At 40.6% G+C, this 12,119-nt stretch overlaps 1 protein-coding gene across 1 annotated transcript; it reads left to right on the top strand.

Moving 5' to 3' along the window:
• Nucleotides 1-1,040: 1,040 nt before the first annotated feature.
• On the top strand, nucleotides 1,041-11,442 carry LOC140463918 (avidin-related protein 1-like). Its single transcript, XM_072558395.1, has 4 exons — nucleotides 1,041-1,350; nucleotides 1,914-2,127; nucleotides 5,629-5,749; nucleotides 8,136-11,442. Exons 1-4 carry the CDS (start codon nucleotides 1,288-1,290, stop codon nucleotides 8,209-8,211), a joined length of 474 nt encoding a protein of 157 aa, XP_072414496.1. The 5' UTR covers nucleotides 1,041-1,287; the 3' UTR covers nucleotides 8,212-11,442.
• Nucleotides 11,443-12,119: the final 677 nt, after the last annotated feature.

The raw sequence follows: 12,119 nt of genomic DNA, 5'->3' as shown, positions 1-12,119 counted from the left end.
CTCCTTAGTCAAGGGTCAATAATAAGGAGGCACACTTTTAAGGTGGCAGGCAGTAAGATTAAAGGAATGTTGAGGAAAAACTCTTCATCCAGAGGATGGGGTGGTGGTGTAGGGCTTCTGAGGGGGTATTTGAGGCTAATAATGTCAATTTTTAAAAAGTACTTAGATTAACACTGCCATAATATTTGAAGGTATGGGTCTAGTACTGGAAAGTGGGACAAATGGAGATTTACTGTAGTTTTGGTGGTACAGACTTGATAGATCAAGGGCCTCTTCTGTACTATGATTAATGTGATTCCTGTGCAGCAATCATGTAATGTTGGGAAGCAGTGTAGGTTGGTTAGCTCTGTTGGCTGGGCATTTGGTGTGCAGTGTACAGTGACGTTAATGATTTGAATTTGTTTCGCCAACTCCAGCTCCACAGCTCTCACCCAAACACTCCCTCCTCAATCCCCAAGCATCTCTTCAGCTTCAACCAAAGCTCTTAAGACTGTTGCATACATTCGTAATTGTGGAAATACTGCATTACTGTTAAGTATATGCCTGGAATTTGAAGGCAAGCATAGGAGTGAATGTGCCTGTCTGTATGTGAAGTGATCGAATAAACGTAGTCAACTAGCAATCTAATTGGTAATTACGTTTAATAAGTTTGCTGTGTAGGCAGGAAAATGGCGTTACAAACAAACTATACAATTGCAAGTTGTAAACGGCAAACTTTGGCATAGATCGCTTCTGAGAAAGGTTCCACAAATCTTAAACATTAACTCTGTTTTCTCCCCGCAGATATTGTCAAATATGCTGAGTTTTCCCAGCAGCCGCAGTTCTTTGGCTCTTTTTGGCACAGATTTGATGTCCTGCTTCTGTGCTACATGATGGAGAAAGCATTGCAGTGTAAAAGACCAAAATAAATATTTGTAAGATCTAGAGGTTGCAATCGCATTCGAGTAAGGTGAGGAATGAGGAGAGGCAACTGAGGAGAAATTTGAGACCAGAGTGATTGGAGTCTGGGCGCGGTCTAGAGTGGAAGAGACAGTGAGCCGTGGTACTTTGAATACTATATACTGCATGCTGGGCTGCAAATACTTCAAAAAAAACCAGAGAAATATTGAGTGTTCAATACCTCACATTCAAAAGACAGAATAAGTATCGGTTAAAATTAATCCGAAAGATGGAAATATTCCAACGAGATAAGCAGCGAATCAGCAGATGAGATTTAAATTGATTTGCAGCCAGCATTTCCCATAAGAGACTGAACTTTGGAGTTGCGTTTAGTGTTGAGTATTCATAATGGAGAGAAGAATCTTTGCAATCTCTCTCTTCCTCGTGGCTTTTTTTGCCCCTGGAATCTTGGTGAGTCGTTTAATCTAAGATCAGGGTTGGGATGTGGGGATAGATTCGGAAATTATTGCTTTGTTACTTGATGGTTAAACACTTCATGGGCTAACAACGCGTAGTTAGCACCATGATCTGTGTTTGATCCAATGAATATTGCCTTTGTCCTCTACTGTCTCCCTTGATGTTGTGTCTTCTGTCATTATTTAGCCATTGTTAATGTTTACCTTTTGTTCCCTCCGTTAGTGTTTAATTACTGCCGCTGTTTTAATCTCTGGGGTTTTATACTTCAAAAAATGAGAACGTCGTCGCTGTGTGACCCTGTGGATATCTCCCCCCCCCCCCCCCCCCCCCGCGCCTTCATACCCGGCAGCGTTTACACACGGTTGCAGTTTACCCCGTGAATAACTAATCCCTGTGGGTGTTTCCTGCTATCGTTGTTTATCCGAAGTCAGGGTTTGTCCTTTGTTTATTTGCTCTTGCACGTTTATTTGCTCCCTGTCAGTGTTTACCCCTTCTGGTTACCTGCCCCTTTGGTACTTGCTGTCTGCGCCCAATTCTCCCCTTGTTTTCTTTCACAGGCGGGGGTCTGTAACATGACTGGACTTTGGCGGAACGACCTGGGCTCCGTCTTAAACCTGAATGAGATTGAGAATTATAAATTGAAAGGAAAGTTCTTGACTGCAGTCGAGGCTGCCAAGGGTGAAGCTGGATCCGACCGACGAGCCCGAGTGATTGGCATCAAGAATAATGGGAAAGAGCCAACATTCAGCATGTCTGTAGCGTGGGATGGAGGTAACACCCAGGAACAGATACAGAAACACCAGCATGTGAAATAATGTTTAGAAATGAATTACCTCTAAGTTAATTAGCTCAATTATTGGTCACTTAATTTGGTGTCAGTGTAATTACATCGTTATTAAATAATGGGAATTAACTCCTTACATAAAGCACCAATCATTATTAACTCCTAACACTGAATAACCACAGCGCTAAAGCGCCCAATATTTATTATCCCTATATCAAGGAACAACTAATGTTAATGAATACCCAATAATTAAATTAAAACCAGAAGAACTGCAGAGGCTGTAAATCAGAAACAAAAACAAGTTGCTGGAAAAGCTCAGATAGGGCAGCATCTGTGCAGAGAAATCGGAGTTAATATTTCCGGTCCTGTGACCTTTCCTCAGTCTGAGGAAGGGTCAGTGGACCCGAAAGGTTGACTTTGATTTCTCTGCATACATGCTGCCCCTGCTGAGCTTTTCCAGTAACTTGTGTTTTTGTACCCAATAATTAATTCCCACAAATTAATAGTATTAATTAACTCCAACTTCAAGTTAAACACACCTCCATATTTATTAGCTGTTCAACTGCAATGCCATTTAAAAGTTACAAGAGAAATTAAAGGTAACAACAGCAATCTTTCATGTTGAGATCAAATACTGAGTGGACTTCTATGCTACTGTTCAAATTCACGAGCCTTATTATCGTCTTTCTGGAAATGTTGTACCTCTTATTATTTTTCCCCTCCCTGCTTCAGTATAGGTTAGCAAATATCATCTGAGTGAGCATAGTTAATGAGAGTGATCACCATACCCACAGGGTTTGGATTGAAAATGGAGAAGAACCAGGAAAAAAAAACATTGTAAAAGTTCTTTATTGGAGCAGGAGTAATTTTGTTGCAGTGAGAAGGGATTTAGAGCTGAAAATGTGTTGCTGGAAAAGCGCAGCAGGTCAGGCAGCATCCAAGGAGCAGGAGAATCGACGTTTCGGGCATAAGCCCTTCTTCATGCCTGAAGAAGGGCTTATGCCCGAAACGTCGATTCTCCTGTTCCTTGGATGCTGCCTGACCTGCTGCGCTTTTCCAGCAACACATTTTCAGCTCTGATCTCCAGCATCTGCAGTCCTCACTTTCTCCCCTGAGAAGGGATTTAGCCAGGGTAAAATAGAACCATAAGATTGATTGTGGGAGGGAAACCGTACTGGCATAATAGATTATCTTTAAGTAGAAGATGTTTCAGGTGCAGGTGAGATGCATTCCAACCAAAGGGAAGCCGAGGGGAACCGAAGACAAGCTGCTTCATGTAATAGTGTCAGTGTCAACATGGATTTTTTAAAAATGGCTTCATAACAAAGTGTTAAAGTGCTATTTTTCAAACTGGAGGGTGGTTAACAGTGGTGTTCCCTTAGTGTCAGTGCCAAGACCACTATTTTTGTTCACATTATATAAGTTACTTGGATATTGAATCACAGTAAAATTTCAATTTGCCAATGATCCCAAACTTGGAGGTGCAGCAAATATTGTTACAATCAATTGCAACAGGACATAGACTAGCAGAATAGGCAGACAAACAGTAGATGGAATTAAGCACAGAAGTATGAGAATGCATTTTGGCAAAAAGATAGGAAAAAACAATATATAAGTCAAGACATAATAAGTATGCAGGAACAAAGGGACTGAGGTTAATGTGCATATATCACTGAAGCTGACAGGATAAATGAATAAAGTCGTTAGCAAAGCACATCTTGGGCTTCATAAGGTAGAGGCATTAAGCACAAAAGCCTGGAAGTTATGCATAACCTTGAGCAAAGTTCACTTCTCATTAGCAAAGATGCAAGGATCTTTGTGTGTAGAGAAGGGATTTCCTAGAATTTGTTTTCTTCATTCTTTTTATGGGATGTGGGTGTCACTGGCAAGTCTAGAATTGCCCTCTAACTGACTATCTTCTGAAGCCATTGCAGAGGGCAGTTAAGAGTCAACTACATGATAGATAATCGCTCTGAAGTCACATGTAGGCCAGATTAGGTAAGGATGGCAGACTTACTGTTTGAAAGACATAAGTGAATCAAATTGATTGTTGTAAAAACCTATGACAATTGTCATGTTCTTCATTAAGACCAGCGTACATTCCAGATTTATGTGAATTTAAATTCCATCAACTGCATTGGTAGGACGTGATCCATGTTTGCAGCACATTTAACCAGGGCCACTGGATTATTAGAGTGGTGCTGGAAAAGCACAGCAGGTCAGGCAGCATCTGAGAAGCAGGAAAATTGACGTTTTTGGGCAAAAGCCCTTTATCAGGAATATTCCCGATGAAGGGCTTTTGCCCAAAACGTCAATTTTCCTGCTCCTCGGATGCTGCCTGACCTGCTGTGCTTTTCCAGCACCACTGTAATCTAGATTCTGGTTTCCTTGTATTTACCCGCTGGATTATTAGGCCAGTGGCATTACCAGAATGATTCCAGTGATGAGGAAATGTAGCTACAAAGCTAGGTTGGAGAATTTGGACAGCTGCTTTTCAGGGCAGAGGAGTTTGTGTGTGAAAGTTTGATGAAAGTATACAAGTTTATATTAGTTGAATCGAAGTTGCTGATGGTACAATGACCGAGAGACACAGATTTAAGGTTTTGCACAAAAGTTGCAGGGGAAAACATGAAGAACTTTAACACAGTGAGTGATAATGACCTTGGTATGTATGAAGAGGTGCAAGTTGATTCAGTCTACAATTTCCAAAAGAAATCTGAATAGGTAGTTGAAGGAATTTAAACTTAAAGAACTAAGGGGGTAGAACAAGGGAATAAGACCGACTGGATTGCTGTCCAAAGAACTGACATGGGCTGAATCACCTCCTGGGGCAATATTGAGTTAGTAATTCTTTATACAGAATAATTACACAATTATTATCAACCACTATATGATTTAGTTATACATATTATGTCTCCCTCTATCCTGACATCTCTTCTGGAACATTTAATAATATTTGTGACTGATTTAAACATCCCTTAAAATTTACATCTCCAGTCGTCCATCACAAAACAAAAATTCCTCTTAATCACCTGGAAAGTTATTCACTGCCTTTTCTGTTCATTCAAAATGATATTTTTAAAAGTGTCCACAGAAAGTGGGCATTGCAGGCAAGGCCAGCATTCATTGCTCATTCCCTAACTGTGCTGGAGAAAATGGTGGTGAGCTGCTGCCTTATGCCACCCCACCACCCATAGTGCTGTTGGGAAGAGGGTTTTATGGCTTTGACATCAGTGAAGGAACAGTGATATAGCTTCAGATTAGGAGGGTGTGGTCTCCCACCTTCAGTCTGTGTCTTTTCTGCTGAGACAGAATCGTGAAAGGAAACACTTTACGTTAAGTAGCCATGAAAGTTGTAAGTGAATAAGTCCAAGTGCTGAGTATTTCAGTGTGGATTTGTGGACCATCTCTGAATCTCATTGAAGGGCTGTATGGGATGATTGGTGAGATCTCATGACTGTAAAGAGATACTATCTTGTTATTTTCAGGTTCCATTACATCCTGGGTAGGTCAGTGCCTGATGCTGGAAGATGGGCAGCAGATTCTGAGGACTACGTGGCTGTTGAGATCTCCAGCTACCAACCTACTGGAGGATTGGAAATCGACACGGTGAGTCATTAAAGAAACATATTGATGTATTTATGGTGCAGAAGGAGACAATTCACTTATCATATCTACCTTGGCAAAAAGAAGTGTCATTCAATCTAATCTAATGTATTCCAGCTCTTAGTCTGTAGTCTGGTAGGTTCTAGTACTTCAGTGTCATGAAGGTTTCTACCTGTACCAACCTTTGAGACAGTGAATTCATAACCCCAAACCACCCCACCCTGTGTGAAAGGATAACCCTCCCACTCCCCCTTAATTCTTTAAGTCTTTGCCCCAAGGTTATTGAGCTCCTTGCTCATGGAAATAGTTTCTTCCCATTCAGTCTTTCTAGGCCCCGTGTTATTTTATCAACCTTGACTAAATCTCCCCATAGCCGCCTCTGTTTGCAAGAAAGTAACCCCAACCAAAGCCGTCTCCTCTCACAGTTAAATTTTCAATTGCCATCATCATCCCCATATATCATCATTTTCCTAGTTCTGTTTTTCTGCTAATTCTGACCAATCCACTGATATCTATTTACAGTCTACAGCCTTCTTCCACTACCAATCACATGATCAAATTTTATATCAATTGCAAATTTCTTAATCATGCCTCCTACATCTAAGTTTAAGTCTCTGACTTCGAAATCACAAGCTGCAAGACAACTAGTACTGAGTCCTGGATAAACCCTTTTAGAAATATTCGTCCAGTCACAAACCAGCATTGACTATAAACCTTTTATATTTGCCAAATGAGCTAATTTTGGATTCAACATGTCACTTTCTCCATGTGAGTTTATGTTTCTGACTAATCTTCGATGTGAAACAATGGTCAAATGCCATGTAGACTACATTAAAACCCTGTCTTCATCAAGACTCCTTGATATCTCCTCAAAACAAATTCTCAGATTTTGCTTTGCTTTAACAAATCCATGCTGACTGTTTTAATGAAACTGAATCAGTGGCTATCTAAATATCTAACTCAAACTTGAATTAATTTGAGTTAATTAGTTCAAAGATTAATGAGCCTGAGAAAAGGAATAAAAACTACTTTCTTTGTTAAGTGGCACGCACATAATTTTGAACTTGGTGCCCTCAAGTTCTCACTTTCCCCATCAAAAGCAACCTTCTCTCAGCAGCTATACTATCAAGCCCCTTAGAACCTTTCATATTTCAAAAAGCTTATTTCTCATTCTTCTAAACTCTAGTAAATATAGGTCCAGTCTGCTCCACATTTCTCCATAAAGCAGTCCCTTCATTCCCAGTAAGCTGCCTAGTGAAGCTTCATTGAAAGCAATTCAATTTAAGCATAGTTAAAAATCACATGACACCAGATTATAGTCCAACAGCTTTATTTGGTAGCACTGGCTTTCGGAGCACCGCTCCTTCATCAGGTGGTTGTGGAGGTTAAGATCTTGCTCACAGAATTTATAGCCAAAGGAGTCTTGTGTCATACAGTCTGGTGTGATACAGTAATCTTAGATTAAAACTTTGTTTCTTTTATAATGGGATATGTTGGTTTCTGTTCCTTGATATGTCAAAAATATCTTCCTCACAACTTTGTATCATCAGCCAAGTTGTGGCACTTTGTACCATCATTCATATCCCACCTCCCAGACTGATCCCAATTCCACATCAATCTGAAGGCCTCCCACTTTGTGCCATCTCTCCAGCCACACATTTAGTTCCACTAATGTAATATTTTGCTACTTGTTCTGACCTGTCAAGGTTCAGATCTGTGTCAGCACTGATCGAGATCTTGAGGATTTTGAAAAGAATTGATAAAGTAGATAGATAAACGGAAGAGTCTAGGAAAAGATGCCCTAACTTCAAAATTCAAGTCAAGTGATTAAGGAACAAATTCAGGGAACAGTTAAAGGAATTAACTCAAACAAAAAAAACAGGTGCTGGAGATCAATTAATAACTTTAAATCCAAGATGAATAGACTGTTGTTAGACAAGGATATTAAAAGATATGGAGCCAAGGTAGGTGGATGGATTTAAGATGTAGATTACTCATACTTTCATGCAGCATTGAAGAGCTGAGTGGCCTTCCCAGTTTCCTGTAGAACAGGCTGGCAGAGCTGAATGGCCACCTCCTGTTCCCATGGAACAGACTTGAGGGACTGAATGGTTTCTTTTGTTTGTGTTTAATAGGCTGAACAAGCTGAATGGTCTCCTGTGTGCATGTAATAGGCTTGAAGGGCTCATTGGTGTCTGTCCATTCCTACGTAGCAAATTTGTGGGACTGAAATGCCTCCTCTTGTTCCTGAATAATTGCCACGAAGGGCTGAATGGTCTCCTCTTGTCCTTGTGTAGCAGGCTCAAGGAGCTGAATAGTATTTTTCTGTTCTTGTGCTGTATGACAGTTGGTAAACTGTATGCTCACGTTTTTTTTTGGGCTCTCTTAGAATTGGACAAGATACATTCCGCCAAATCAATGGAGATATTCCGCAAGGAATCCATCAAAAATCCGTCAATCTTTAGTGCAACACATTGCACCAAACCTGGATATTTAGTGTCATTTCCATTTCTAAATGGTATTCTCAATAAAATAAAGTAAGAACGCCTCTTGTTGTTTGTGTACACTGACAGCGGTTTAAACCCTATCTCTCTCAATGTGATTTTGTTTCAGGAGGTTTAAAGTTTAAGTTTAATCCTGTTCTTGTGAAGTTTTTGAAGGCCGGTTCACTAAATGTGGCCCGCTTCAGACAGCAGTATGCCTTAAGGGAAGAAGTCAGTTGATTAGATAAGTTACTTTATTAATTAATGATGGAAGCAAATATTTTACTTGTGTACAGTATAGCAGGAAAGAATGCACTGTTGGACCTGGTTCTTGGAAATTAGGTGGACCTAGTGGCTCCAGTGTCAGCTGGGTGACATTCAGAAGATGGCAATCATAGCACTGTATGATTCATAGTGATGGTTGAGAATGAAATGCAGCAATCCAGAACAAGCAAATTAAATTGGTGGAGGGTGGACTTTAATGGACCAAGAACAAAGCTGGACAGGATTGACTGGAACTTTGGGAAAAACTGTAACTGAACAATGGGCTCCTTTTAAAGAAGAGATGGTTCAGGTACAGTTAAGGTATAGTTCCTCAAATGGGAAAGGTAGGACAAACAAATCTAGAGCTCCCTGCATGACAAGAAGATAATTATTTAGATTAGATACTTAGTGTGGAAACAGGCCCTCAGTCCAACAAGTCCATACCGACCTGCCGAAGTGTAACCCACCCAGACCCATTCCCCTACATTTACCCCTTCACCTAACACTACGGACAATTTAGCATGGCCAATTCACCTAACCTGGACATTTTTGGATTGTGGGAGGAAACCAGAGCACCCGGAGGAAACCCATGCAGACACAGGGAGAATATGCAAACTCCACACCGAGTCACCTTGTTTAAGTTAAAGAAAAAATGTGGTCACAAAAGGTGTCAAGTAGAAAGTAAAATTGAAAAGCAAAGAGGAACCATGTGAAAAGACTGGCAGCCAACAGGAAAGTGTCTCAAAGTTTTCTGTTAGTATATAAATAGTAAAAGCCAGAGTAAGGCTGATTAGGGACAAAAGGGTTTTACACCTGAAGGCAGGGGGCGTGGGTGAGGTGTTAAATGAATACTTTACATCTGCCCTTACTGAATAGAGAGATGTTATCCAGGGCATGGTGTTAAAGGAGGAAACTCTCTCATAAAAGGGTTCAAAATTGATTAAAAAGTGTTTGATGGTACTTAAAGTTGACAAGGCTCTGGAACAGATGAGATGCAAGTGTGGTGCTGGAAAAGCACAGCAGGTCAGGCAGCATCCGAGGAGCAGGAAAATTGATGTTTTGGGCTGGAGCCCTTCATCAGGAATTCTCCTGCTCCTTGGATACTGCCTGACTTTCTGTGCTTTTCCAGCAATACACTCAACTCTGATCTCCAGATCTGCAGACCTCACTGTCTCCTAACAGATGAAATGCATCAAGGATATGAGTGGAAATTGTGGGGTGCCTGGCCATAATCCTTCGTCTTTCCTAAACTCAGGAAAGTCCTGTTTAGCTAACATGCTGGAGTCTATTTTAAAATTTCCAGTTTGTGGGCATCATCCACCTGCTCTTCGTCCCTCATTCCCCATCAAGATGGTCTTGGGGGCTTTCTGCTTCTTCCTGAAAAGAGGTCCTGAATTGTCCACATCTGCCACCCCCCCCCCGCCCCCCCCCCTACCTGTCTGAGCTTGTCCTCGTTTAACAACAACTCCCTTTAATTGCTCTCATTGAATCACTATCGACATTCTGGGGGTTAACATTGACCAGAAACTCAACTGGACTCATCAAATAAACACAGTGGCTACAAGAGCTGGTCAGAGGCTAAGAATACTGTGGTGAAAACGTCTGTCCATCATCTACAAGGCATATGTCAGGAGTGTGATGGTGAAGATCTATGACCCCTCAAGAGGGGCCTCTTGGTTCAAGATCAATGAAAGGAATCGATAAATGCGGTCTATTCAAAAAGCAAGGGTCATTAGTTTATTGAATGAAGGTACCTTGACGCAATTCTATCCAGCAACACAGAGATTGAAGCTTCTGGGTTCTGGGTGAAGTTGTGCAATTACATTTGAAAAGTACACATTATTTATGATTTTTTTAAAGAAATAGTACAGCCTTAATTACAAGAAAGACCAATCACATATAATAAGGTGACATGATTTACAGCAAGTTAATCCAATGATATTTCCTGGGAAAGGGTTCTTAATTACAAGAAAGGTCCAATCACCTGTAATAAGGTGACATGGTTGAAGACAGGCTAATCCAATGGTATCCTATGCTAAAAGATATCTTATTAATGTAAATTGTCATGCCATGTACTAGTTCAAATGGTCAATTAATGTGTCAGTATTCCACTTTTGAAAACTCTATTGTCCTCTTTTATCTTTGAATTTCAGCTTAGTTCTGCAAATCAGCAGTACAGGTTCACAGACCATTTTATAGTATTCTTTTAAATCAAGAAACCATTTTGAGTAAATAAAAATCTACATATAATTGTTGCCTAAATTCAAATTTTAGATCCTCAATGGCATACTTCCTAATTTGCCTGACTGATGCAACTCCAACAACACTCAAACTTGATACTACCCAGAACAAAGCAGCCCACTTGATTTGTGTCATATCCACAAACATCCACTTTGTCCACCACTGCCACTCAGTACACACTGCTGCTACTATATATAAAGATTAGAAAATTCACCAAAGGTCCTTGGACAGAACTTTCCAAACCCATGACCACTTCCATTGAGAAGAACAAGGACATGGGATACACGCAAAGACCACATTCAGGTTCCTTTCCAAACCCCACACAAGCCTGACTTGGAAATATATCACTTGCTTTACTGGCTGGATCACAATCCTGGAATTCCCTGTGCCAGGAGAACACAGGAGGGCTAACACCTTCAATATATTGTCTAGCTAATACCGATTGTTATAGTTAACCTGAGAATGCAACTTTTTTTTTAAAAAGTTTTGTGATTTTTACACATGCAAGAAGTGAAACTGTTATTGTATTCGAACAGATGAAAGACTCAACAAACAATCAAGGTATTTTTCAATGTCTAATTTCAGTTACATCACACTGTAAACTTTTGCTATAAATTCTGTGCCATACAATTGTGTCCTCCACAACCACCTGATGAAGGAGCGGCACTCCGAAAGCTAGTACTTCCAATTAAACCTGTTGGACTATAACCTGGTGTCGTGTGATTTGTAACTTTGTACACCCTAGTCCAACACTGGCATCTCCAAACCATAATGTTTAAAAGGCATTTGGATGGGTATATGAATAGGAAGGGTTTGGAGAGATATGGGCCAGGTGCTAGCAGATGGGACTAGATTGGGTTGGGATATCTGGTCGGCATGGACGAGTTGGACCAAAGGGTCTGTTTCCGTGCTCTACATCTCTGACTCTATCTCAATCCAAACATCTGTTTCCATGCTCTACATCTCTGACTCTATCTCAATCCAAACAGGAATTTAATTAAGTGAGGACAATAATTAATTCTGAATATCCCTGTACGATATTCTATTCAGTCTGTTCTCGGTGCTCTTCATGCTTGCTCGCGATTGAATTCAACCTCCTCACACTATTCAAAAACTTCACATTGTACATTGCTTTAATTTCTTGTTGAGGGCTCAGATTGGTGGGAAGGGACCACATTAATTCTTGTGACTCAACTGTGAGAAGTATGAAGCCTGCACAGGTTCTTCAAGTAGCATCATTACCTGGTGCAATGGACTGAAATGCAGTGGTTGACTGAAGATTGATATCCAGTTTGCTAACTGATGTTGGTTGTCAGTGATGGAAATGGAAAACACCAGCACAAACTGAGAACAAGACAGGATACCAGTTGGGCATTAACTGGGCA

The sequence above is a fragment of the Chiloscyllium punctatum genome, chromosome 39, assembly GCF_047496795.1.
Source record: "Chiloscyllium punctatum isolate Juve2018m chromosome 39, sChiPun1.3, whole genome shotgun sequence".
Classification (NCBI taxonomy): Eukaryota; Metazoa; Chordata; class Chondrichthyes; order Orectolobiformes; family Hemiscylliidae; genus Chiloscyllium; species Chiloscyllium punctatum.
This window is presented reverse-complemented; position numbering and strand designations above follow the sequence as displayed.